This window comes from Dromaius novaehollandiae, chromosome 23 (assembly GCF_036370855.1).
Source record: "Dromaius novaehollandiae isolate bDroNov1 chromosome 23, bDroNov1.hap1, whole genome shotgun sequence".
Classification (NCBI taxonomy): domain Eukaryota; kingdom Metazoa; phylum Chordata; class Aves; order Casuariiformes; family Dromaiidae; genus Dromaius; species Dromaius novaehollandiae.
In genome coordinates, this window is record NC_088120.1 from 11262887 (window position 1) to 11287804 (window position 24918).

The window sequence follows — 24918 nt, forward strand, 5'->3', positions numbered from 1 at the left end:
ATCGGAGCCCAGCGCAGGTCACAGGGCAGCAACAGCAACAAAATCTTATGGAAAAAAACCCTTTAGCTGCCGGCGCTAACGTCTGCAGGAGCCTTTGAACGAGCCAGGACCATGCACGCCCAGAGCCAGCGCCGCAGCCCGGCACGAGCCGTGCGGCCGCCTCCGTCGGGCCGGCGGCAGCAGCTCCCGCAGGAGCGATGCTGCTGCGCCAAGGGGGAGCCGGAGCCGGAGCGGGGGGCTCGGGCCGGCAAGCCCAGAGGAAGTCGTGGCAGCTGTTAGTAAACGTAAAGGAATCTGTGGAAAATAGTTGCAGATGTTAGGGGAATAAATGGGTCCCCAGCTGATAAAGCAAGCAATGAGCGCGCAGCGGTGCGGCAAAGGCTGCCAGGAGGAGCCCATCGCTGCTCCAGCCGAGACTGCAGCAACGTCCCCCCGACCCTCCTCCCGAGGGACCGCAGGCAGGGGACGCGTCTCTGCCCCGGGGTGACGCGGTTCAGCGTCCCAGTGATCCAGGCCGGCTCCTCCGGGTCGTCAGTGCGGAGGCCCCGCGGCCCCACGCGGGCCAGGTCCTGCCTGCATCCGCTCTGCGGCGGGGGTAGGGGGGGGACGGACAGGCAGCTCCGCGTGGGACCTCGCTGCCCCCGAGGCAGCGGGAGCTGCCGCTCCGGTGTCGCAACACGGCCACGGCACAGCCGGTGCTGGGGCACACGGACTGGGGGGGTGGGGGGGTGCGTGAGCACGGGGGACACCGGCCCGTCCCCAGTGCAGAGCTAGGGGAGATGCCCGCAGGGAGCCACGAGCCAGCTCTGCGTTTCAAGGACAAGGCTGAGCACAGAGCTGTAAGACCCACGCGGGCAGCGCTCCACCCTGCTGCCCGAGAAACACGTGAAAGCAAGTGTCACTAAAACAATTTATTCTATAAAGCCTTAGGAAACATACAGGAGGCTGAGGTTTAGGACACTTCCTTCTAGAGACTGCTCCAAGCTCCTTAGAATAGCGAACACACAAACTCTGATTTGCCTGCATCAAAGCTTTCAAACGAGGGTTCAGTAAGGATCTGAATACAGAAGTAATAACTCTTCAACATGCATAACATTCCCCGCTCGTAAGTGAATCCTGTGACGGGGGGCTAGCCCCTTCATCCTGCAGTTTGGCTACAAAATGACAGATATTCATGACAAGAGAGTACAAAAGGAAGAAAAAAAAACCCACAGGAAGATGCACTGAGAAAAGCATGCGGCTAAGCAAGAAAGCAGGCTTGGCACAAGTGCCCCAAGCAAGATAGAGCAAGGGCAACATAGAGGCAAGGCAGGCACGAGTCCCCAGAGGGACCATGGAGGGCCCAGGGCTGGCTCAGCCACGGGCAAGGGTAGCACAGGCTCTCGCGTGACACCGGGAGGGCTCAGCAGCCTGGGTGCTATTTTGCAGTTAAGGCCAAAGCAGGGACTTCGGAGATGCAAAGCTGCAGCCCAGATGCTACCCTTGCTTTGCTTCTTGTTCGGGACACACGCTGGGGACGAGCATGGCCAGGGAGCCCGGAGCCCCTTACTCTGCTGGCTGCGAGCACTCGGCCCTGGCAGGAGCAGGCTGGGGGAGGCCCTGCTTCGCACCCACCATCAAGCCCTCCCCTCTCCAACCGCCCCAGGTGCCACCGAGCACAGCAGCAGCCTGCAGACACCTCTTCCCCTCCCCAAAATTAATGAAATGTCTTTGGTGATACTCGTGTCACTGCTGGCTGGGCTCGGCAAGGCAGTCCTTATTCTGCAGCTCCTCGTGAGAGGGAACGAGCAGGAATAAAACCCTCAGTGCTCTAACAGCCTCCAAAACACCCTTTTCCACCGTTTTGCTAGAAGTGTCTCATGCAGCGTCACCAGCTTTAGCTCAGGTAGCTGCCAACATGGCCACACATGTAAACAGCTGCAACGTGGCTTCAGGGCTGAGCAGAACAGGGGCGGCCGGGGGAGATGAAGGCACAGACAGGAGGACGGGAACGGGGCAGAAAGGCGGCAGGGCTGGAGTGCTCCATGCCTGCTGGCGGTCCCAGGTCCTTCTCCGCATCTGAGTGGGAGCATTTCCATGGAGACATGAAAAGGGTCTGGGCTCAGAAAAGGTGAGGTGGCTAGAGAAATTGGGGTTGTCTCCCATCTGGCGTGATGCATGCTCCTCTGGCCGTGCTCCAGCACGGTGTCCCCAGACCTCCCAGATGGGGCAGGGAGAACCTTTCGGGCTCAGGTCATGCAGTGCCCCAGGCCAAACCACGCGCAGGGAAAAGGTTGTGCTGCAAAGCCACCCACTACACAGGCTGGCAAGGCCAAGCTGCGTGGTCCAGGAGCTGCTGCCTTGATCACACAGAGCAAAGGGAGCACACAGGGAAAGGAGAAAAATCAGCGCTGTGCAAGAGAGGAGTGAATACATGCTGCCAGCGTGCAGATCCAGCAGACCAGCGCTGCCTGCCCTTTGCTCAGCTGGGGGCCCTGGGCTCAGCTAGTGCCCAATCAGACAGGAAGCAAAAGGAAAGACTAAATAATGGGGGATCTTAAAGCTCCTTTTTCAACTTTTATTTAGCTTTGGCTCTGCACAGAGCCTTAGCATAGCATACTCTAGCCTTCAGGGAGGGGCACAAGAACCTCCTGAACACACCGCGGCTCGGGGTCAGCCCTCATCCCCTGTGCCTTGTGCTCTGCCCGTGAAATGGTATTGGGGATATTTGGCACAAAGACCCTGAAGAATAGAGAAAGCCCCTGCCCCGCGGCGTGCTTGGAGGCTCATAGGTCGTTGCTGCAGTCGCGGCAGAAGATCTCATCGTTGTCAGGGATAAAGCCTTTCCCAACCAGCGAGGTCTTGCAGCGGGCACAGTTAAAGCAATTATGGTGCCAGTGACGGTCCTCAAAGGAGACATATTTTCCACCATCAAAGCCTACAGGAGGGACAGAGGGCAGGGTTAAAACTGCTGGAGAAACTAGGACAAGCTTCCTGCACACAAATGAGTCTTGGCCTGCTTTTCTCCGAGTCGGGTGTTCACACACATCCCTGCACTGCGGCACCCAAACACCCCACTGCATTAAACACGTCTGGCACCGGCATCCCCGCTCCACACGGGGCGCGAGGAGGAACAAAATGACTTCACACTGGAATTCTGCAGCGTTGAGATCCCTGGGCCAGAACCACCGTTCCCTCCCCAGAGAGGAGCACAGAGCACAGCTACACCGTCACTGTCACCGTCACCGACGACCGGGCTGGCAGGCGCTCGCGGCAGGGACGCCTGGAGCAGCCCCTTCCAAGGCAACCGCTAACGAACCTCCGAGAAAAGCCCTCCTGCCACCCGCCGTGCCCGGGCTCCCGCGGAGGCCCCGGGGCAACCTCCTTCCGCGGCCGGGCAGCGGTCGGACCTGCGGGCTGTGACCGTTTTGCCGGGACGGGGACGCGCTGGCGAGCAGCAGACAGGAAGCGGGGTGCCCCGAGCTGCTCTGTCCCCGGCTGGAGCCGCGTCTGAGTCACCAGCTGATTCATGGCTCCGTCTGCCTTCTCGGAGCGAGAGGAGTCGCAAAGGGAAAGGTCAGGTGGGGGAGGACAGCGACCCGGCCAGACCCTCTCAGGGGCCTCTGCGGAAGAGCGAGCCCTGCTTCCCCGCTCCGTGGCAGGGCCGGCACGTCCAGACCCCCCTGCGGCACAGCTGCGGCTCCAGCCACGGCGGGAAGCCCCTGGTTTTCCCTGTCTGTCGGGGCTCTTTCTACAGGACCTGTAACGTGGCAACCAGCCCCAAACAAGGCAAGCTAGAGACACGAGATCACGCTGCGAGGGCTCGTCTGGGAACGTTCACCCCCGCACACCCGGGGAGAGGAAGCTCCCCCCAAGGGGCCACAGCTCAGCTTTAAATACGTAGATGAAGGAATACGAGCAGCCCTCGGATCACTACCCCAGAGCAGTCCTTTCTCGCAGGTCCCTCGGCAAGCAGCTGCCGTTGCTTCGCTGGGGAACGTGTCTGAGAGCACCTTTCGCTCACCGGCGCTTGTCCCCAGGGAGCCCGAAGAGCCTGGCGGCTCGCTAGCAGCCTGCACGGTGGGCACCTGGGAGAGCCCCGCACGGGCCTGGGTCACGTGCGAACTCCAGAGGGCAATTTCACCCAGAGGAGTCACCACCGGCCTGCAAACCGGGCAGCTGAGTCACGTCCTGCTCGGAGAGAAGCGCCCCATAACCAGGGCGTTCTGCACGCTCACCTGTGATGGGCTTTGTGCAGGCACTGCACTTCTTGGCATAGAGGTTCCCAAAGCACTTAACGCAGTAGGGGTTGTCGTCCTGGGAGGTGAACTGCTGGCCAGCCAGGGGGGTCTTGCAGCCCGTGCAGACAAAACACTCCTTGTGCCAGGGCTCGTCCCGGTAAGTCACTCCTCCCTTGGTCAGGGACTGTGGGAAGAAAGAACGCACTGGTGACACAGGGGCACTGCGGGAAGGAGGCAGCAGCACACGAACAGCAGCGAGCGGGTGCTGGCGTCCAAACCTTGCTCCGGCTGGGGCTGGGCCCACGTCACTGACTGCAGGTAGCAGCTGGGTCGTGCAGGAGTCCTCTGCTCTCCCTTTCTAGTTAAGATGTGGTGCAGAGCAACACCGGAACCACCCCCACCCAGCACGTTTACAGCAGCCTTTCACGGCGGGAGCGGGGAACACAGAGAGCTCGGGGCCTCTGGGCTGCCAGGCCACACATACCTTTTTGCAACGAGTACAGCGAGGAGCAAACTTGCTCTCGTAACAGGGGACACAGTAATAATCCTTCTCGTCTGGGATGAAGGATCGCGACCCAATGGGCTGCTGGCAGCTGCTACATATGAAGCAATGTTCATGCCAGGTTTGCCCGTTGTACTCCAGCTTGCGGGAGCCTGCAGAGAAAGCCACTCTCAGTGTGACACGAGGGCGCAGCACAGATCACACACCCTGGACCCGAAGCGGCTGCGCGGGGTACAGTGCAGTCCTGCACACCAGGCTCTTCACCGGCTGCCCGGTCACCGAGTGACACGGCATCGCAGGGGCACCGCAGAGAGCTGGAGGCGGGGGCTGAGCCCACCCCTGCCGCAGCACGGGGAGGGCAGGGAGGGCTGCGGGAACCTGCCCCCACCCCAGCACCAGCACACAGGCTGCGGTCGAGAAGCCCGCTGTAACCTACAGCTGAAGATGGTGCAGGAAAGGCCGGGCAAAGACACGCCTTTGCCCCAGACCGTCTCCGGGAAGCTCACAGCCTTCAGCCATTCCCTCTCAGCACACGTCAGAAAATACCCAGGAAGCCCTTTGCTATCTCCTCCCCAGCTCCCTTCCCCACAGAAGAGGAGAGCAGACACAGGGCTGCTGCGGTGATCACAGCTCAGGATCCCGCTGTCTTGCCAGAAAAGCAAAGTGCCCAGCCTGCTCCGTGCAGCGCGGTGGGGCAGAGGGCAAAAGCTCAGCTCTCTTGCTTGCTGCCCTGCACTGAACCCTGCCGCCCCAGACGGCACTGCCGGGACTAGGAACAACTGCAACGCTTGGCTCTGCACGCTCCTACCTGGCATGACCGTCTTCTCACAGGCAACGCACTTTGAGGAGAACTCGCTGCAGTAGCAGTCATTGCACAGCAGCTCCTCGTCCTGGCAGGTGAACGGCTCGTCAGCCAGAGAGCGGTCACAGCGGAAGCAACGAAAGCAATGCTCGTGGTAATGGCGATCCTCATAGTACAGTTCCTGGGGGAGACAGCAGGAGATGAGGAGGACGGGGACCAAGTGGCTAGGGGACAGGCCTGCTGGCCACAGGGTCCCATACTCACTCTGCAGTCATGGCCGATCAGCTCCTTGCACTCATCACAAGTGTTGGCAAAGTGGGCATCGTAGCAGGGGATGCAGTATGGGCCATTGTCCATCTGGATGTACTTGCGCCCATACAAGGACTCCTTGCAGTTGTCGCAGTCAAAGCACTCCGTCATGGTGCCAGTCTGAGGGCCTCCTTCACCTGCTAGGAGATAACAGAGATGCTGGATCAGTATCAGCCCACACTGCCGGAGACGTCTCCTGCCCATCCCTGCCATCTCCGGAGGGCAAGGTCCGCAGATCCCCGCCAAGGACGGCACTGCATGGCACTGGGCCAGTCAGTGGCCACCAGCAGGACAGGACAGAGACGCGAGGCTGCATGCGCTTCCAGAAACTGCTGCATGCATTCAGGGCTTGTGATGAATCTTCAGATTTATACTTGAGTACAACAACTGGAGCACCAACAGCCATCGCTCAGAGAAACCCAGACACCTAAGTTTGCAAATGAACTGCTTACTGCCTGTCTCCTTGCTGGGAAACAAAGTGTGAATTATGACCAAAAGAGAAAATCTTTTTACATGAAAAGTTTTGATTTAGCACCCAAAACAGGTCCATGTGGGTGTGCACCCACTGCCGCATAGGAGGGACAGCCACCTCGAGGGCAATCAAATCTAACAACAACCCCTTCACGACCCAAACTCAGCGTGCCCCCTGGACCGACAGCAGAATTTCTCCTCACAGCATGCGAGCCCGTGCTTTGCCTGATCTAGTTTACAGCATCTCAAATTCTGGAACTTCTCCAGAACCTTAAAGCAGCTGCTCCCCAGGGAAGCAGAAATCAGGCATCCCATGCTATGCCCAGCTATGAAGCTACATCCCAGCAAATCTCTCTGCACATGTAGCTCCAACTACAAACATTCCTGAAGGAGAAAGTTCGGGGCAGGGTGTACGCTTCACATGCAACAGAGTGTTCTGGTTTTGCACACAGGACATCAGACATGTCTCATTGCCTCCATCTCCCTGCAAGATAGGAGGCTTGTGGGATATTCCAGACAAACTACTTCACTTTATCTCGAACATCAATTCCAGAATAAAAGTATCTTCCTTCTGTTCCATTTAACCTGCTTATTCCTAAATATGGAATTCTTCACTTGCGAATTCACACCCTTCCTTAATACCATCCTGCTGTCAAGTGCAGACAAGCCCATGGAATTACACCCAAGCAGCCGGCTGCAGAGTGCCACGCTGCAGTTTTCTCCATGAAACCACCCACTGGAGGAAGAGCTACTCTGGCACAATCTGCCGTCTGGTGCTGGCTGGGGCGAGGCGCTCGCTGCCGCCCTCCGCGCCTCCCTCCTCCTGCTCTCCCAGCTGCAGCGGGTCCTTCTCCTCACGCTGGAGGCAGCCCCCGGGCAGGAGCCGGAGCGGGCAGCGCTGGCTCGCCGCAGCAAGCCCTCCAGCACTACGCGTGGTCTGGCCACGCAGCTCCCAGCCGCTGCCAGGCCTGGCGAGCGGGGAGATAGGGCTGCCGGTGAATAAATCTAGCGTTCCCGCGCGGCTACGTGACCAACGGGCTGGAAACAAAGTCCCTTTTCAGCCGATCCCGCTCACCAGCTGCTCCCCCAGCCCACGCCTGCCCTTCCGGCTCCTCCCGCCCTCCGGGCACAGCTCACGCGGCCGGCGCGGGGCTGCGGGACGAGGACAGCCGAGCGGAGCCGAGCCCGGCACGGGGCTGTGGGACGAGGACAGCCGAGCAGAGCTGAGCCCGGCACGGGGCTGTGGGACGAGGACAGCCGAGCGGAGCACCAAGCCCGGTGCGGGGCTGTGGGACGAGGACAGCTGAGCGGAGCCGAGCCCGGTGCGGGGCTGTGGGACGAGGACAGCCGAGCGGAGCCGAGCCCGGCGCGGGGCTGTGGGACGAGGACAGCCGAGCGGAGCCGAGCCCGGTGCGGGGCTGTGGGACGAGGACAGCCGAGCGGAGCCGGGCCCGGCGCGGGGCCGCGGGACGAGGACAGCCGAGCAGAGCACCAAGCCCGGCGCGGGGCCGCGGGACGAGGACAGCCGAGCAGAGCCGAGCCCGGCACGGGGCTGCGGGACGAGGACAGCCGAGCAGAGCCGAGCCCGGCGCGGGGCCGCGGGACGAGGACAGCCGAGCAGAGCACCAAGCCCGGCGCGGGGCCGCGGGACGAGGACAGCCGAGCGGAGCACCAAGCCCGGCGCGGGGCTGTGGGACGAGGACAGCCGAGCGGAGCCGGGCCCGGCGCGGGGCCGCGGGACGAGGACAGCCGAGCAGAGCACCAAGCCCGGCGCGGGGCCGCGGGACGAGGACAGCCGAGCGGAGCCAAGCCCGGTGCGGGGCCGCGGGACGAGGACAGCCGAGCGGAGCCGAGCCCGGCGCGGGGCTGTGGGACGAGGACAGCCGAGCGGAGCCGAGCCCGGCGCGGGGCCGCGGGACGAGGACAGCCGAGCGGAGCCGAGCCCGGTGCGGGGCCGTGGGACGAGGACAGCCGAGTGGAGCACCAAGCCCGGCGCGGGGCTGTGGGACGAGGACAGCCGAGTGGAGCACCAAGCCCGGCGCGGGGCTGTGGGACGAGGACAGCCGAGCAGAGCCGAGCCCGGTGCGGGGCCGTGGGACGAGGACAGCCGAGCGGAGCACCAAGCCCGGTGCGGGGCCGTGGGACGAGGACAGCCGAGCGGAGCACCAAGCCCGGTGCGGGGCTGCGGGACGAGGACAGCCGAGCGGAGCACCAAGCCCGGTGCGGGGCCGTGGGACGAGGACAGCCGAGCGGAGCACCAAGCCCGGTGCGGGGCCGCGGGACGAGGACAGCCGAACGGAGCCAGGCCCGGCGCGGGGCTGTGGGACGAGGACAGCCGAGCGGAGCTGAGCCCGGTGTGGGGCCGCGGGGCTGGAGCGATGGCTCTGCCCGGCCTCGCTCCAGAGCGACGCAGCCGCGGCGGGCGGCGAGGCCGGGGTCCTCGGCTGCACGCGGGGCGGGTGCTCCGAGCCGCGACACGGAGAAGCTGCCGGGGCCCGGGACAGGAAGGCGGACGGGGCCGGCCGCTCCCGCCTGTGCCGGCTCCCTGCCGCCCGGCCCCGGGGTGCCCACGGCACCGCACGGCACCGCGCCAGCGGCACGGCTCTCCCCGCATCCGCCGGCCTCCCTCCTCCGCGCCTCGCTGGTCCCGGGTGGCCTCGGGAAGCAAAGGCCTTTCTCTCTGGCAAAGAGTGAAGTCAGACTAAAAACCCTCCTCCTCCTCCTGCCCGTCCTGCCGAGGAGAGGAACTTTCCAAGGTGTGTCTGCAATAAAAGGGCCTCCAGAAAGCGCTCATACCTGGCAGCTGCGATATTGCCCAAGCAGGAGCTGCCGGGTCACCTGATGAGCTGTGCTCTACCTCGGGGCTGTAAAAGGGGTCAGAGGACATCAGAAAACACCAAAGAAGGAAAAACTTTATGGGAAAAGCCTTGGATCTTCCTAGTGGCACGGACTCTGATCCCAGCCTCCTGGGAGCTGTTGACCCAGGCCAAGACACTGTCTGTCCCTCCACAGGTCTCAGTTCTCATGCTCGAAAGCACAGGACAGCCCCTGCCAGCATCCCGGGGCAAGGGGGTGGTCCGGATAAAACCCACGAAGGGCTCACGTGCCTCCGACCCGCGGACAGCCCTGCAGGGACAGGTGCTGCTGCCCTGAGCGTGTGCCGTCCCCAACCCCACACGCGTCCTCCCGCAGACCCGTGCCAGACGCCGAAGGCGAGAGAGCTGTGGAGCAGCGTGAAGCCGCTGCACGACAAGCGCTCCTGGGCCAGTGCTGTGCGTTTGCCAAAACCAGCCCCGCTCCCCTGTGGCAACTGAGCTATCGCTGCAAGCAAAAACAAGAGTAGGTCAAAAAAAAAAAAAAAAGGTCGACAGGAACATTTCAATCTCAAATGCTGTTTGTCATCCATCTTCCTGTCAGCGCCAACCCCTTCTCCCTCCGCGGCCAAGGCCAGCTTGCATTAAAGCACTTACCAGGGCAGTCCTGCTAATCCCTGCGCTGGCGTAAGGCACGGGCTGGCATGCACCAGCCATGCCGCAGCACGCAGATGCCTACGGTGGGCAACACCGTTAGCTGTCACCTGGTGTCATTTTCACTGCAGAAACACAACACAGAGCGACCGTGGAAGAGGAAATGAAAACCACGCAGAGCCTTCGGTGCTGCCCTTACGACTGACCTAGCATTCCTTGCTCCATTTGCCTCCTCTTCGAGTAGCTTCTCCCAAAGTCAGCCTAGCTGTCACACACTGTTTGAGCCGACCTCACACCCTCCAAGCCGGAGAGTCCAGGCAGGCTGGGAGGTGTGCAGAGGCCAGCGCGGTGAGTCCCAGGGTGTCACATGGCAGACGGCTAGGAGAGCAGACAGGATCAGACTCCATGCTGCCTCTTCCAGAGAATAAAGACCAGGCCCAGGAAGTTTGCTCAGGGTTATTTGTGTTAGATAAGCTGCAAGGAAGGGATCTGTTGCTCTTTGTTCTGGTCTCGCATGCCGTGCTGGGTAGGGGTGTTAAACCCCTATGCAATGCCAAAGCAAACACTGCATCCTCACCCCTGAGGACCCGGTGCTGCTGGAGACCAAGTTCATGGAGAAGAGGAAGGTGAGACAAAAGAAACAGAACAGAAAATAGTACAAGAGCCCACAACTCTTACGGCGATTATCATGAGGAACTTGGAAATTGTCTCTATTCATGCAGAAAAAAGGTGGATTTTTAAAGTGTATTAAAAAAACAAAACAAAACTGTAATTGAGACCCAGACTCAGAAGACGCAGGCAGTCACCACGCATGCCGATTAGCATGTTCCCGTGCTCTCCAGTCTGCACCACCCCGTGAACATCAGATGTGCGCTAAGCTGACGGAGGTGACGCCTGCAATTACCGACCAAGGTGTTGCCCTAAAACGACAGGATTCCCGCTGCAAAGAGGCTCTTCACTTACAGGCCTGCTGCTTAGGGACGTTTTCACAGGCTCTCACCACATTTCACAGGGCAGCAACGCTCCCCCAGAGGCTTCCCTGCCGCCCCGGCCACGCTGCCCGCCGTGGCTCTCCCGGCCGCTGCGGTCCGCCACGCCGCTTCGCGCCCGACTGCTGAACTAGAGCGCCTTCGCCTTTGTGATTTCAGCGGTGAGCAGGACAAAACACAACCCCTAACCAGGAGGTGCAGGCTGATGCCTCCTGGCCGCAGAAAGCACTACGGCCGGCAGCCAGCGCGGGGTGAGCGCAGCCCCCGGGACGAGGGTGCCGGCGGGACCGGCGGTGGAGCTGCACCCGGGGTATTCTCCCAGCTGTCTCACTGGCTGTCTGAGGGCAAAAGTAAATAACAGATCATACGCCTGCCAGCTCTCCCCTTCCCCTTTGACGGATATACTCGTCTTCGTGGAGAAAAGGAAGTCCAGTTCTTCTCCTGTGCCCAAAAACAAACAGCTTTGGGAACAAGAGCTCCTCACAAACAACATCTGAAGTGCTCTGGGATGCAAATCTGATCAGTCTGGAACAGAGCTCAGAATAGCTTCATGCATGAGAAAGGTCAGCAATCCATCAAGGACACGCAGCAGAGCCCACTTTCTAATTAGAGAGCACCGTGCACGTAACACCATGCTGGTGTCATTGTCCACAGCAACCCAGCAGACGGCTTAGCAACAGCCCCAGGAGATTATTACCTTAATTTCAGTGTCTATAAACTGAGGACCTATTATGCAAAGGAGGTGGTACAGATTGTCTAGGGCCAGGCTTTCTGCTAGGTGCAATCACTCACAAGTTTAATCAGCCTTTTGAGACTGTTCCTGCTACAATGAACTCCTCCGGCCAGAGGTCTCACTTATATGGTGAGCCAATAACCCTGTGTAACTTCACACCAGTTTGTTGTTTGTTGTCAGGTCACAACCAGCTGCTCCACGAAGTGATCCTAGAGCAACCCATATGGCTATTCCTAGGAAAACGCTTAATCTTTCCAGGACACAGGAATAGACCTGCCTTTGACTGTGTGTCAGGTTCCTGCCTATTCTCATCTTCCCCGGGCCGCTCTGAGCACAGCTTGTGCACTGGCAGTTCATACCTAAACAAATCTGCAGAGGAGAAGGCACAACCTTGCAGGGAGAGGCAAGTGTTCCCCATGTAAGGATGAAGCTGTCCAGGGGACAAGGCTTTGGAAGAAGGTTCTCAAAGTGCTTCAGGGTCAGAAGAGGAGAATAACACTTTTTGTTCCCTGTTGGCTTTCCAGACTCGTTATGGCTCCTGGAATCTGTGTAAAATTGCTGCCTGTTGCCAGCCCTAAAAGGGAGACCAGCTGCTGCCTGTCCCGAGGAGCAGCTCTGGCCCATCACGCCAGGCCGGGAACGTTCTCAATCCCCCTTTCCCGACGCTGCTCCCGCAGCTCCTGCCGCCCCCCCGGCCGGAGAGCGGGCCGAGGCCGGCGGCAGCCCAGGGCCGCGCGTGGCCAGCTCCCAGGAGCCCGTCCGTGCCTCTGCACCGGGATACTCGCCCCTGCTCGTGCCTCTATGGCTAGTCTCCGCTGGACTTCCAGCGTCCCCGGCGCAGCCCTGGGGACCGCCCGTGGGATCAGCGGCCGCTGGCGGCTGCCCGGACCCCGAGGGCGAGCGAGCCCGCGGCAGCACGCGTGGGCAGGCCGGGTGCAGGGGCGGCTTCGGGCCGCTCCCGAGCCATGGGAACGGCTGCAGGCCACGCACGGCAGGAGCAACATCCCGTCTGGCGTGAAAAGGGATCTTTGCTTTTAGGTGAGAGGTTGGAGGAAGCGTGCCAGAGCGGTGCGAGCGTTTCATCAGGGCAAGCGAGCTGGATGCGGCTCGCACGCAGCATCGTCAGGGAGCTGGGCCGCACCAAGCCTTCGCCCGCTCCCTGCTCCACTGAGTCACTTCCCGCCCTCAGATCTCGGCTCCCGAGCTCCGGCTCCAGCCCCCGCCGCCCTGCGGAGAGCTGGGACCCGGCAGACGCGAGGGCTGCGCCGGGGGCCCAGCGCCGCGGGGAGCCGAGCCCCCAGCACGGCCCGGCAGCACGGCCCCGGCGGCTCCCGCTGCAGGCGCGCCCGGAGGACCCTGCCCGGCCTTTCCCCAGGACGGAGGGAAGGTCTCCTCCTCGCCCTGCGGCTCCCCGGCCCGCCTCAGAGCTGCCCCTGCGGGAGCGGAGCCGCCGGCCGCTCAGCCCTCCGGCCCGCGCAGCCGCAGCGCCCGGCACGCTGCGCCCGCCTGGGCACCCGCCGGCTCCGCTGGCCGCAGGGCGAGCTGCCCCGAGGAAGGGCCGGGAGGCACCGCTGCCCGGAGCCCCGTGGTACCCAGCAGCAGCTGCCTGGGGAGGAGAGGCAGGAGGAGGTTATGACAAGTGCAACAAGAGCACAGCCACAGGGCTAAGCATGAGATATGTGGTTGGGAGGAAGAGAAACAGAAGATCCATTCAAACAAGAACAGGGAAAAACGCCAGGCTTCCCGTGGGTGCCCGTCGCCGCTGCGTCCATCCGCCCGCCGAGCCCCAAGGCAGGAGGGCAGAGCGCGGGCTGACGAGGAGAGCGGCTGCGGCCTGAGGAAGGCAACAGCGATTCGGCTCTTGCTCTAAGCTTATTTTCTCCAGAGAAAGCTAATTCTACCAGGGTCAGAAAAAGAAGTTTAAAAGTCCATACCATGCCATCAAAAAATGAAAAACTTCACCTAGAAAGGCAAGAGAGGAGGATTTTTAGAGTTAAAATATATTAAACACCTATAAGGATTAATAAACTATTTCAGGTTCTGAAGGAAATCCTCCCTCTTCAGAGGGCAAGCTTGGAGAGCAGAGCAACCAAGGGCAGAGCTGGCAGGATGCACCCCGTGTCGCTCCTGACGTGAAAATTGAATGTTTGCTCAACAGATCAGCTGTTAATCTTATTTAAAAAATGTATACAAAATTAGTTAAGCCAGTGGGTTTAAGCACATTCTTTGCATTCAACAGGAAGTCAGGAATTGAAAACATTTGGGCAGTTTGGACCTGTCACGATTCAAACAGACCACTTCACTGAAGGAGGAAGTCCGAGAGCAGAGCAGTAAGATACGAACACATCAGAAATTTCTCCCAAGCCAAAGAAGTCCCTTTCACCAGATGGTTAGAAAACCCATGGCTTTCAAACCGCCAGAAGAGACCCTTCCAATCTCTTCTCTTCTGCCTACGCGGGGCGGAAGAGGTCTGGGAGGTGGGACGAACAGGCAGACCCCGGCACCATGCGCGGGACCCCTCCCTTGCCACGTGCAGCACCGACCAAACGAAAGGAGCCTGCTGGCCCCGGCAGCTCGCGGCAAACAGGTTTGCTGCAGGGGCACCTGTAACCCGCCGCAGGGCTGCAGGCAGCAGCTGCAGACATGGCCAGGGTGACCATAATAGGAAGAAAGACACCGAGCCAAGTTTCGGAGAGCGTGCCTGCGCACAGGAACTGCGGTGCGATTAGAGGAGCGGGGAGGCACGGTCCTGGCAAACGGCTGCTTCTATCAACCCTTAAAAAGGAGGAGAGAGCAAGCGTGCAACTGCTTGCTGAACTCCTGCTCCCTTCTCCCCACAAGCATGTTAGTCATCCCATTTAAGAGAGAAGGGTAGGCTCCCATTTAACTATGGCAACAGTGATGTCAAAAAACCTAAATCTCCAGGGCATTTTCCCTCCAGTTACATGTGCTTCTATAAAAGGTGAATTATGCCTTACTGTCTCTTCCCCAAAGAGAAGCAAAGCGAGGTTCCCTGGCATGAACTGCTCCACGCCACGGTGCTAACTCTGGTCACTTTGGACATCAGGTTCTCTTCCAAAGGGCCCCCTCTCTCTGGAGCCCATCTGTTCACATTACACAAGCCTGGCAGCCCTAAATGCTTTTCTGGAAATAAACTGCATTAGTTATGAAAACATTCGAGGAGGACAGTGGAGAAGAATCAGAATAAGCTAAAAAGGCCATTAACACTCCGAGCTAGTGGGCTCACTGTCAGGTTCTACAAGTAATGGTTGGGTGCAAGAGTAGCTTTCAAAGCATTTCTCATGAATATTTTGAATGTTTGCAGTCTCTACAGATCTCTCAGTCCTGTGCCTCAGGGTGCCTCTGCCGCACAGCCAAGCTGTGCTCTCCGTGCTGGGAGCAAAACACGTATGCCGCACACTCCCTGGCAGGGCATCGGCAGAGCTGACCACCTGACGAAGACAGCTTTCAATAAGCAGATAATCTATTGATGTAGGAGTCAGAGAGTCAGAGAAATGCCCCAAAGCGAAGAAAAAAGAAGTAAAGTTTCAACAGGCAGGATGGATGCACAGCAAGGTAACTCATGAACCTCGATCGTGACAAAGTAAAAACCCACCTGAAGCTCCATAAAAGCTTTTTTTTTTTTTTTAAAGTAGTTTCAAGACACACGATCATCCATGTCACAGCACTTAGAACAGCCACTGAATCCAATATCCAGAAAGTCATATTCCCTAGCTGCTCCCAGGGAGACCTGGATTTCTGTGATTTGGGACAGGTGCTTCCAGAACGGCCATCCGCTCCAGCACCCCACAGACTGCGCCCGTAGCGACACTGGGCTGCAAACAGAGCGGCTGCACGCAGGCTTCAGGCTTTCCTAGTATGAGAAAACAAGCCCTGCCAACGCTAATTTCGATCACGAAACTCCCTATGCTCCGATTCCAAGAGGAAGTCGATTTGTTTGAACACAACTCAGAGAGGGAAAGGACACCGCAGCGTTTAAGCAAAAATGCCATCAGCGAAGGGGTGTGACAAATCACATCATGGCAGTAAGCCAACATCAAACCCATGAACTCCCTCAGTTTTACTTTTTCAACTAGAAAATTGGGCCAGAATGAGGAACTTGCTGCTTGCGCAGGGCTGAATAAGCATTTTAGACATCTTGTGCAGACCGTACATTAATCATCATGCTACTGGCAACAAACAGTAATGCAAACAAACAGACAAACCCTAAAGATAGCCATCAACCGTGCGAAGCAAATTAACGGGCAGTGGCTGGCCTCCAGGCCCCAAGTTTCACACCAGGTCTGTGTAGAAGCTGATCTGGAAAGTCAAATGCCTGCTGCTCAGAAATGGATTAATTTATGGGCGAACCTTCTTCGTCCTTGTCAGTATAAAGCGATGGACAAGAAAAGGAGTGGGAAGGAACCGCGGGATGAGGTTCCATCAAGAAAGTCACGAAGAGAATACACATATAAATGCACACAAAACTACAAATTGGTACATACAGTGCCTCACTTTATCTGCCTGTTGTGGCATGTTTTTCTTGCCGGCATACTACAGCCTTTGAACACCGTGCCGGTGTGATTACAGGCGCTCACGAGGAGCAGGGCCCCCTCGTGAAGTCAGCGTGGGACTCTCTGGGAAGCAAACATACGCCCACAAAGATGGACAGGGGAAAACACATTCGTGCCCCAAACTCAAAAGACAGAGCTCTGTGCCTTACACAGAGCCTACGATGTCCACAGAGAATCGCTAAATATTCCCAGGACAGAAACCCAGCAAGATCAACCTAATGTCCTTGATCTAACGGAAAGAAAAAGGGAGTCCCACACAGTAAATACGTTGTGAGGATTATAATCTAGTAATAAAAGTTTAATTTTGGACTGCATTGATTTATGCCCATATAAACCAGCAAAGTTGGCCCACAGCCATATAAATGCCTAACTACTTATTCGAATGTACAAATGGAAGATTCTGGCACTAACGTTTCAAAATCTCTTTGCCCCATGCAATAAAGGTCATATCTAGTACACTGGAATTCAAACACTGAAAGCATTACAGGAAATGACTAACTGCACACTCAGGCCAAGTTACCTTCATCTTAGATCTGCTCAGCACACCAAGATCATGCAATTCAAACAGACATCACGGCCTCCATGCAGAAAAAATAATCAGACTGCTCTAGTTGCTAGGTTTTGGGGTCTACACATCTCTGTACAGAAATCAGTGCAAAATGAAGGAATTCTGCTCTGTTTCCCTGAACTTCTCTTACAATTCAAGCCATATGCTATAGCTTTTACTATTCCTCCTCCCTCAGAGGCAGTTGGTTTTTTTTTAAACGGAGGATGAAGCTATTCTTATTCCAGAGGTGATATATAATTTAAGCTAGTGTTTACAAAGCCTTTTGTAGTCCCTGGATAAAAGGCACTTACAGCATTACACTGCTATTTTGCACAGAAAGGCATTCAAGGGGCTGCTTCAAGCTTGCTTCTAAACAAGCATGCACTTGGATTTCTGGACAGGCTGCACGGGAAGGATGCAGCTGCAGAGCATGTGCTCTGTGCTCACATGCTGAAAAGCCAACCTGCTTGGTCTAAGCCCAATCCCTTATGAACTGTCTTCTCCAGAAAGCCTGGCAGCTCTTTTGTTGATTAAGAGTCTGCTCAACTTCAGTTTTTATAAACAAAGCCGTTTTTACTTACAGGAGCAAGCAAAGACATATGAAACAGACATTTTATTTAATGCACGCCTATTATTTAAAGAGCAAAGAGATTTTTTTTCCCCCTAAATTTGGTCAAAATATGCCCTTTTTGAGTTGATTCTTTGTTTCCCAAACTCAGGCATTTGTAGTTCGTTTCTTGCATATAACCAGATATACCAACTGCAAAGGTAACCTACAGTTACAGCCCCGGCACTTCTGTGCCCTTCAAGGCTGTTCTGGCGTGCAAAATCAGCAGAGCAAAGCGAGCGCTGGGTAGAAGGTGGCAGAGGAGACACGGAAATGTCACTCGTGTGCCACATGTTCCTGCCAGCAGCCCGTCTCTCCCGCTGTCTGATCAGCAACCGTGGGCACCTGCGTGCTGGCTACCTGCGTGAGGAATAGTCTCTGTCTAAAGGACTTTTTTCAGCCGCCGGCGTCCCTTGCAAGGAAAGGCAATTACCACTCTGTACCCCCAGCATATCAGCACCTTCTAAATCTGGGGAAGGACTGAATCCTGGCAAAGACCGATTGTCTCAGGTTACCGTCCCGAGAACTGCTTGCTCGTGGTCTGAAACAAAACTAAGATCATCTGTTGCCTGGGAGATGCCGCGTGTGCCAGCTGCAGCCGTCCTGAAAAAAGGTAACGCTACAAGGCAGCATAGCTGAGCCCTGCGAGTGCCAGAAGCTGCTGAACGGAGACCGGCAGGGGAACCGGGAAAGCGGGAAGACAATCTCGTCTTTTAACCACTGCCTTGCCAAGTTTCCATCTCGTGTGGCTGACACTTTCTTGGATTGATGAGCCGGTCCCCAGGTGTCGTTTACTTTTACCATACAGAGTTAGTTACCCACAAGTCAGGCTCTCTGCTAGAGCATTTCTCACTGACATCCTTTTAAATTACTCTTAAATATTGCGCATTCTAAATAAGAGAAGCCATCAGTTAAAATCATCACATATTTTATGTAAAATCTCTAAGAAGCAAGTGCTTGTGAGGACTAAAAAGAGATCTGCAAGAAGCAACATGCCTTCCAATTCCTGCAGCGCTCTGCTGCAATACTTTGAGAAAGTCTCTTTAGTACCTATGAAGAGGAAGACTGTCACCACATCCATAAGACTAGGTGGAACAGGCACGAACGCTCGTAAAGTTAAGTGTGAATGCCTTCATGTCACACAGCGAAACACGAGGTTTCCAACACCCGTGCCCCTGCAGCGCTACTGCTTGCACACTGACGGCACTCGAACGCGGGCAGTGCAACCCCACGAGTGCGGCTGGCGGGCGGCACAGGGAAGCACGCGTGTTGCCTGCGCCTAAAAACTCAAGAAGAGATGAAAACTGCTCCTCTGCAGAAGGAAAGCACCCTACGTAAACAGAGAAGAAACAACAACATTAGAAAGCCCCTGGTCCAGGCCTGTGGCTCATTTACAGCACCTCATCCTCTCGCAGAAATCTGAGATTTATGCAGAGATTTGCCGCAGACACCAGGAGAACAGAACGGCCAGGGTGTTAACTGACGGAGGGCTCTGGCACCCAGACTTTAAGGTAAAGGCCAGGGAGAGTTGATGTTTCAGCCCCTGAAGCGGAGGAGAAGCAGAAACGCCCGATTTCTTAGCTGCAGTGAAGTTGTTGCACCCTCCTTCCGTGACAGCAACAGCAGCAGCTCGCGCCCTTCCCGGGAGAGCGGGGCCGGGCCGGGCCAGGCCGCAGGGTGTTCTGGCGAGAGCAAAGCGCTCCCAAAGCCGTCCGCACGCCGGGGCAGCTGGAGGATTGCGGCTGCGCTTCGACACGGAAACACCACCACCCTGAAGCCCCCCCTCTGGTCTCCCAGCTGATGTAAACCAAAACGATTTATTTACAGACTGCTTGTCCCAAACCAGCAAATCCCCGCAAACAAAGACTCAGACCAGCTCTCTGACGGTTACCTTGCATTGCTGGATGCCCCGGGTCAGCGTACAACCCAACGCGGTCGCAGCAGCAGCAGCAACACCCGAAGCCAGCGCAGGACTGGCTCTCCCGGGGACTCGCGCGGGGTCAGTTACGGCAGGTGTGACACACAAGAGCCTCTCGCTAGTAAATCATCACTTCACTAGCAAAACACTCGAGTGCTTGCCCAGAAACAAAAGCAGTCACATCATAAACCAGAGGCTGACCTCAGCACAGGGATTGCATTTCCTACAGAGGTTCAGATTTCATTACTTGTGGCTGGAAATTGGACTCTTACAATTAAAGTTACTCTAAATTTTCATAAGAAACATAAGAACTCCAGATTCCAATTTTGTCAATTATAACACACTTCTGAAACCTTTTTTCCCCCTCAATGTCATGGCGACAGAAAAGAAGAACGAACAAGCGAAACTCGTAACTGAAAGTTAAATGCTAATAAACATCATCATTAGCCTTACCTACCAAGTCAGGAGCTAACGACGGCAGCAGCAGAACTCTCACTGATTTCCACTGAACGGAATAGTGTTATCGAAACAGAATGATCTACTTGGGGTCTATTTATTCAAAATTTTTGGACTGCCCCTTCCCCTCTTACTCAGAGTGCCAGTTCTGCATTTCCTTCCAAAATTAAAACTCAAAACTAGCAAGGACCTGAGAGCAGAGATTTCACCATTCCTTGGTTGAGTCATTGTTCCGCAGAGCATGAGGCATGATATAATCTGTGCACATGGTCCAACACCTTCACCAGCTTGAAGTGCATTTGTGATTTTCCACACACAACTCTTCAGGGTCTCCAAAAGCAACACATACAAGACTCCGATACAAGCTCAGGGGGCTAGACTTAATCTTCCTGTGACTTATGTGATGTTTGCGTAGGGCTGAGAAAGGCAAGAAATAAAACTTCTCTTGGCTGAGTTCCATGCAACACATTGTGTACTTTTTGCTGTTAATGACTCTTTAGTAAGTACCACTATTACTCTACATAATCCAGAACACTCTGAATGAGATATTAGAGCAATTTTCTTGGTATCAAAGCATTCACTGAGTTAAAGATAGCCAGTGAAATACCTTAAAATTTAATTGCTGGCTTTTCTATGTAAAAATTTCCATATGCTGAGAAAAGGGGCAGGTGAAATTACCTAATCCTCACTCCAGTATATGAGCTAAATATTAGCGTTCTTAAACGGAAAGTAGTTTAGCTCCCTGTATGCCTATTGCAGATAGCACAAACATATGCGATGATCCAGTGCAAGACCATAAGTGGATAAGTGCTTAGTTTCCAGAGTTAAGTAGACCTGAAATCCTGTACCTTTCAAGGGATTACTGCTTCTTCCTCCATTCCCTGCTAGATGTTACCAGCAAAAACATTATTTACCCTCACAGCACCTGCAGGGCAGGGAGTTATTTTACACCCCCCCCCCCCCCCGGGACACGCACCCCGGAGCGTTTTGGCACAAGGCATGCCTGGTAGAGCTAAAAATAGAACCAAAATCTGAGCCCAGTCCAGTGATTAAGCTGGAAAGCTTCTCTCCCCTTCTGAGATGGAGCATCTATCGCAGTCTGCCTGGAAACCATGAAGTCCACTAACGCGTGTTATAGACCCACGTCCAAACGCATTCCACAGACCAAACTCCTTGGGAGAGACAGGGGAAAAGGAGAGGGAGAGACGGCTGGACACGCTCCTGTGCAGTTACTCTGCATTCCAGATCTTTTGTCCAAATAACACTGTGTCTTTGCTAGATAGTCCTGGTAATTAAACCTGGGGCTTTAAAAATGAGCAAAGTGACCCAAAAGGCAGCACTGGAAAAGCAGAACACCAAGAGTTATACCTCTGTTCAAACTGTGTTAGTCCTGAAGAGTAAAAAAGCCATTTTTTCTTAAATTAGGGTGGTGGAACTCCAAGCCAAGATCAAAAGCCTGACGAAAGTCAGTAGTTTAGGCTAGTACTTGGGATCATGATTCTCAGAAGCAGTCCTTGCACTCAAAGATAGTGCAGGATCTGCTTTTTTTGTTTCTTTACTATCCTAGCCTCCTAGGCAACATCTAGGCATACCATCATCAGCTGTAGACCTCAAAGAGGAATTTTTTGTCTTCAGCCACACTGAAGTCAGGCCTTTCAGTTAGACACGTTATATTATTGTTATTATTCAACTTCTTTCGAGCCTGAAAATCCAGAACATTTTTCCATAGCAGTACTAAGTTAATATATATGCTGTTTTAGTAGCAAACGGCATGATCTGCAGCCACTGACTGAACTATGACGGAAATTATCCAGCTTCTAATACACTCACATGAAGGAAATCCTGTGGGCTTGGACTGTTCAAAAATCAGGTTGCTTTAGGGTTACAGGAACAACACGTGTCCAGAATGGGCTTTAAACTGGTAAGAGATGGTTTGCAAATCAACTGCCAATTGTTTTTACAATTTGCATTTCATATTAAAAAAAAACAAGTCTCTCCAAAGACCTCAGGAGCCAGAGCTCAGCCTGAAAAGGATTTTTATGGTCACGCTGTAAACCCACAGAGAGTAGGGGTCTAGAACGGAAACAGTTCATTACAGCTAAAACACTGATCTTGGGTTCTGCCTGGAACAGCTGGGATTATTTTCCCAGTTAAGCAAATTGCTGTTACTAAAACCCATTCTGATATTCAAAGGCACTTGTAGAAGATGCTGAATAATCACTCTTCTTCCCAGATAACAAACTAAGAGCTGTATGTGTTGAGGGGTTTCTGCATGAGCACTTGAAATCTGGATAAATACATCCAAAATATCAAGGCCATATTTACATTCCAGGCTAATAATTAAATACCTATAATCTTGTGGTCCCAATATTCCAGGGTTTTCTATGCACTAAAATATTTATTCATATAAAACATCTGTAGCAGCTGGAAGACATTCATTTGGCCTGCTAAGATTCATTAGTTTAAAAATACATAAATAAAGTGTTCATTTTATTTCCAAAAAGCTAACACTGCCCATGTGAGTTCTGCTGGGGTGCTTGGTGAATAATGCTTATGCAATCTTCTCAGCAGGAGGTATCAGATATCACAGTTTCACAAATGCATACAAATATCTGTTAACTAAAACAGGGCTTGTATTTAGGTTAACGTTCTTTTGTGAACTGGTATAGACTAACCCAAGTCATTCACAGCAATATGAAAACCATCTTGCAAATAGCTGAATTGCTGTTTTCATTCTTTCTCTTTCTCCTATCCTCCTGACCTCGAGCGCTCAGGAGACTGCTGAAACCTGCTTTTAAAATTTACTGATTAACAGAAGTTTCTCTTCAGATCTGTGATTCAGATGCCTGTGCTAAAGGATTACAAAACAAAACCGTCCATGCATACCCCTTTTTTTTCTCTCCAAGAAGTTCCTGCATACTCTAATACGACTTTCTAAAAAATCAGAGTAAACATGGGGAAGAACTGAGACCGTAAAAAAGAGCTGAACTTGGCTTAGTATCTGCAGGGACTCACTTTTCCGGGCAAGAGTTTGCAAAGGGTTATTTCTTGGCTAGCCATTTTTCTCTTGCTGGAAGATGCTGAGGTTTTAGTGAAGTTTTTGCAGAGTAAGCAACAGTATTCAGCATTCGCTCAGCTAACGAGTTAAAACGTTGCAGCTCTCCGATGACTTGAAGATTATGGGTGTAGAAGGAGGGAATGCTCGGCTAGGGGAACGTTCAGCAGCCCCGACCAAACTGCGGTTAAAACAGACACCAATGATCCTATTCAGCTCCCAAACCTCAGACAGTTTCCATTTTCTCAATAACAAAGCATTTTTGTGGAGTGAGGTAACAGGCCTCCATCTGCCAGGTCTAACTCTCCACTAAGATTTCCTAAGAGTGTGGCTGAGTGAGGGCTGGCCGGCTAAGCTGGAGACAGCATGCAAAAGGCAGGCGCCCTTCACGCCTGAGAAACAAAAGGACAAAGCTGTAGCAGGACAGACTTGGAGAGAAGCCCTTTTGGGATGGTCACACAAGTTCCCCTAGGAGTTTGTATCAAAAGTAGCCTCAAGTACGGTCCAATCAGTGTATGACAGGGGAGCTCAGGAGGCTGAGGAAAGAGTGAGACTTTTCGCTAAGGATGGACTGGACCAGGCAGGAGGAAACGGGACAAACATGTAGCTTCAGTACTTAGCAATCCAGCACAGAAGTGTCAGAAATACAGAGCACTGTGATTTAAAAAGTGAACACAGCTCTCCAAGTGCATACAAAGAGATGCGCTGTGAAAATGGGAACATGACCACCCTGCTCCCTGGAGGATGGCAGCACAGAGGATGGGCTGCTCAAGCAGGGACATATCCTTCCACATTTGAGATGTATTTCCAAGCCAGAGCAGGTTATAGCTTGGGAACAGAGGTCAGCTTTTTATTTATTTATTGGCAGCCTGTAGTTTGGCATCTCAGTTTCAGGGATGCTGAGCACCTACATCCTTCCTTTTGATTTCAGGCAAAGTCAGTGTTCAGCTTCTCTGAAAAGCAGACCATTCACTCAGGTTCAGATACAGACTCTGCTTACCGTCAGGACTCCCAAATCTGACTCTGGCCTCCTCCTTTAAGCTGTCACCTGTTAGTCAGCTCCCTTGCAATTCCCAGAGTCTTAGCTCCGGATTCAACATATATCTGCCCTACCAAAGGATCAGCAGCTGGGACCACTACAGCGTCAGGCTCACTTGTAAAAACAAAGGCAAAACCCTTGGAACAGCACAGGGAGATGAGGCTGGTTGGAGAGAGTTTGGAGGAAAAGGCGGCTGTGCAGCACACAGGTCAGGAAAAGATCTTCATGGCATATGTGAGAGTCTTCTGATCTATTTTTTGTCCCTGCACATAGGCTTTAAAAAGCAATGCAGGAGATGCTACTGGACACTGCAGCAGCTGGTGCAAATAGATGACCTGTGACTCGAGCAGGTCAGAACATACAGGACCCAACTCAGTTACTTCTCTGGTAAGTAGTGCTGCCAAGGGCAGTTATTCATGCCACTTGGAGCCCTCATTCTGCCTGTGTGACAGGAGCCATCTGAATACAAGTTTCAAGAAGAATCACAATTCAGGGGGGATTAGAAAACATTTACAGAGAATCTATTCTGATGACTATTTTTAGTCTGATACATCAGGTTTTGTATTTGCAAGGACAACAACACAGATTCACAAGTAAAAACTGCCCCAAAGCCATTTTACACAACTTCTCTTGCAATTTACACCCTCCAGATCCATGACATGACCGCAGTGCAAAGAAAGAAGCAATGAGAACAGAAATGTAGGTGTAGGTGGTCTCATCCAAAAAGCACCACAGCATCAACTTTACATGCTTCTGCTATTATGCCACAAAGCTTTGTAGCTAAGAACTCAGTAAATGCATTTAAATTCTATTTAGTCCTAGGGAAATACTGCAGTCTGTGTGCTCATATGTAACAGTCATAAGCACTAACAAGCAACAAACTCCAAAACACATGGAGCAACTGGAACTTCTCTCAACTCACCTGCAACTCCATTGAGCAATGCACTAATTAAGAGAGAAATTTCACTACCAAAGATGGCAATTCTCTAACTATCAGTCCTTATTTCTGTAGATGAGACACAGCCCCACTGAAACTCATTGATGCAAACCAAGGAGGAGCTTTTTAATATCAGAAGATACGGGGTATATACTCACCTCTGCTGCTAATCTGCTGAATGGCCTTGCACGATTTCTTTCCCAGCTATACATCAATTTTTTCCCATCTAAAGCAAAGGTAATTCTTCAGTTGGCTTTGTGAAAGCCTTTGCATTTCTGCAGCACATTCTCCT

The 24918-nt window shown here is 54.2% G+C and overlaps 1 protein-coding gene across 9 annotated transcripts in view; it reads right to left on the bottom strand.

Annotated features, from left to right (window-relative positions):
- Window positions 1-896: 896 nt before the first annotated feature.
- Window positions 897-24918, bottom strand: part of FHL3 (four and a half LIM domains 3) — a 32390-nt gene continuing 8368 nt past the window's right edge. For 2 of the 9 annotated variants that reach the window (XM_064525294.1, XM_064525289.1), the window contains exons 2-6: window positions 5789-5970; window positions 5531-5705; window positions 4705-4874; window positions 4218-4404; window positions 897-2917 (exon numbers count right to left, since the gene is read on the bottom strand). In XM_064525294.1, coding sequence (XP_064381364.1) covers window positions 2766-2917; window positions 4218-4404; window positions 4705-4874; window positions 5531-5705; window positions 5789-5944 — 840 coding nt within the window. In that variant the 5' untranslated portion in view covers window positions 5945-5970 and the 3' untranslated portion in view covers window positions 897-2765. Of the gene's footprint in view, window positions 2918-4217; window positions 4405-4704; window positions 4875-5530; window positions 5706-5788; window positions 5974-9774; window positions 9932-9977; window positions 10204-19112; window positions 19326-19592; window positions 19783-24918 lie in introns of those variants that run through there. The other 7 variants (XM_064525292.1, XM_064525293.1, XM_064525291.1 and 4 more) reach the window with 7 other exon arrangements.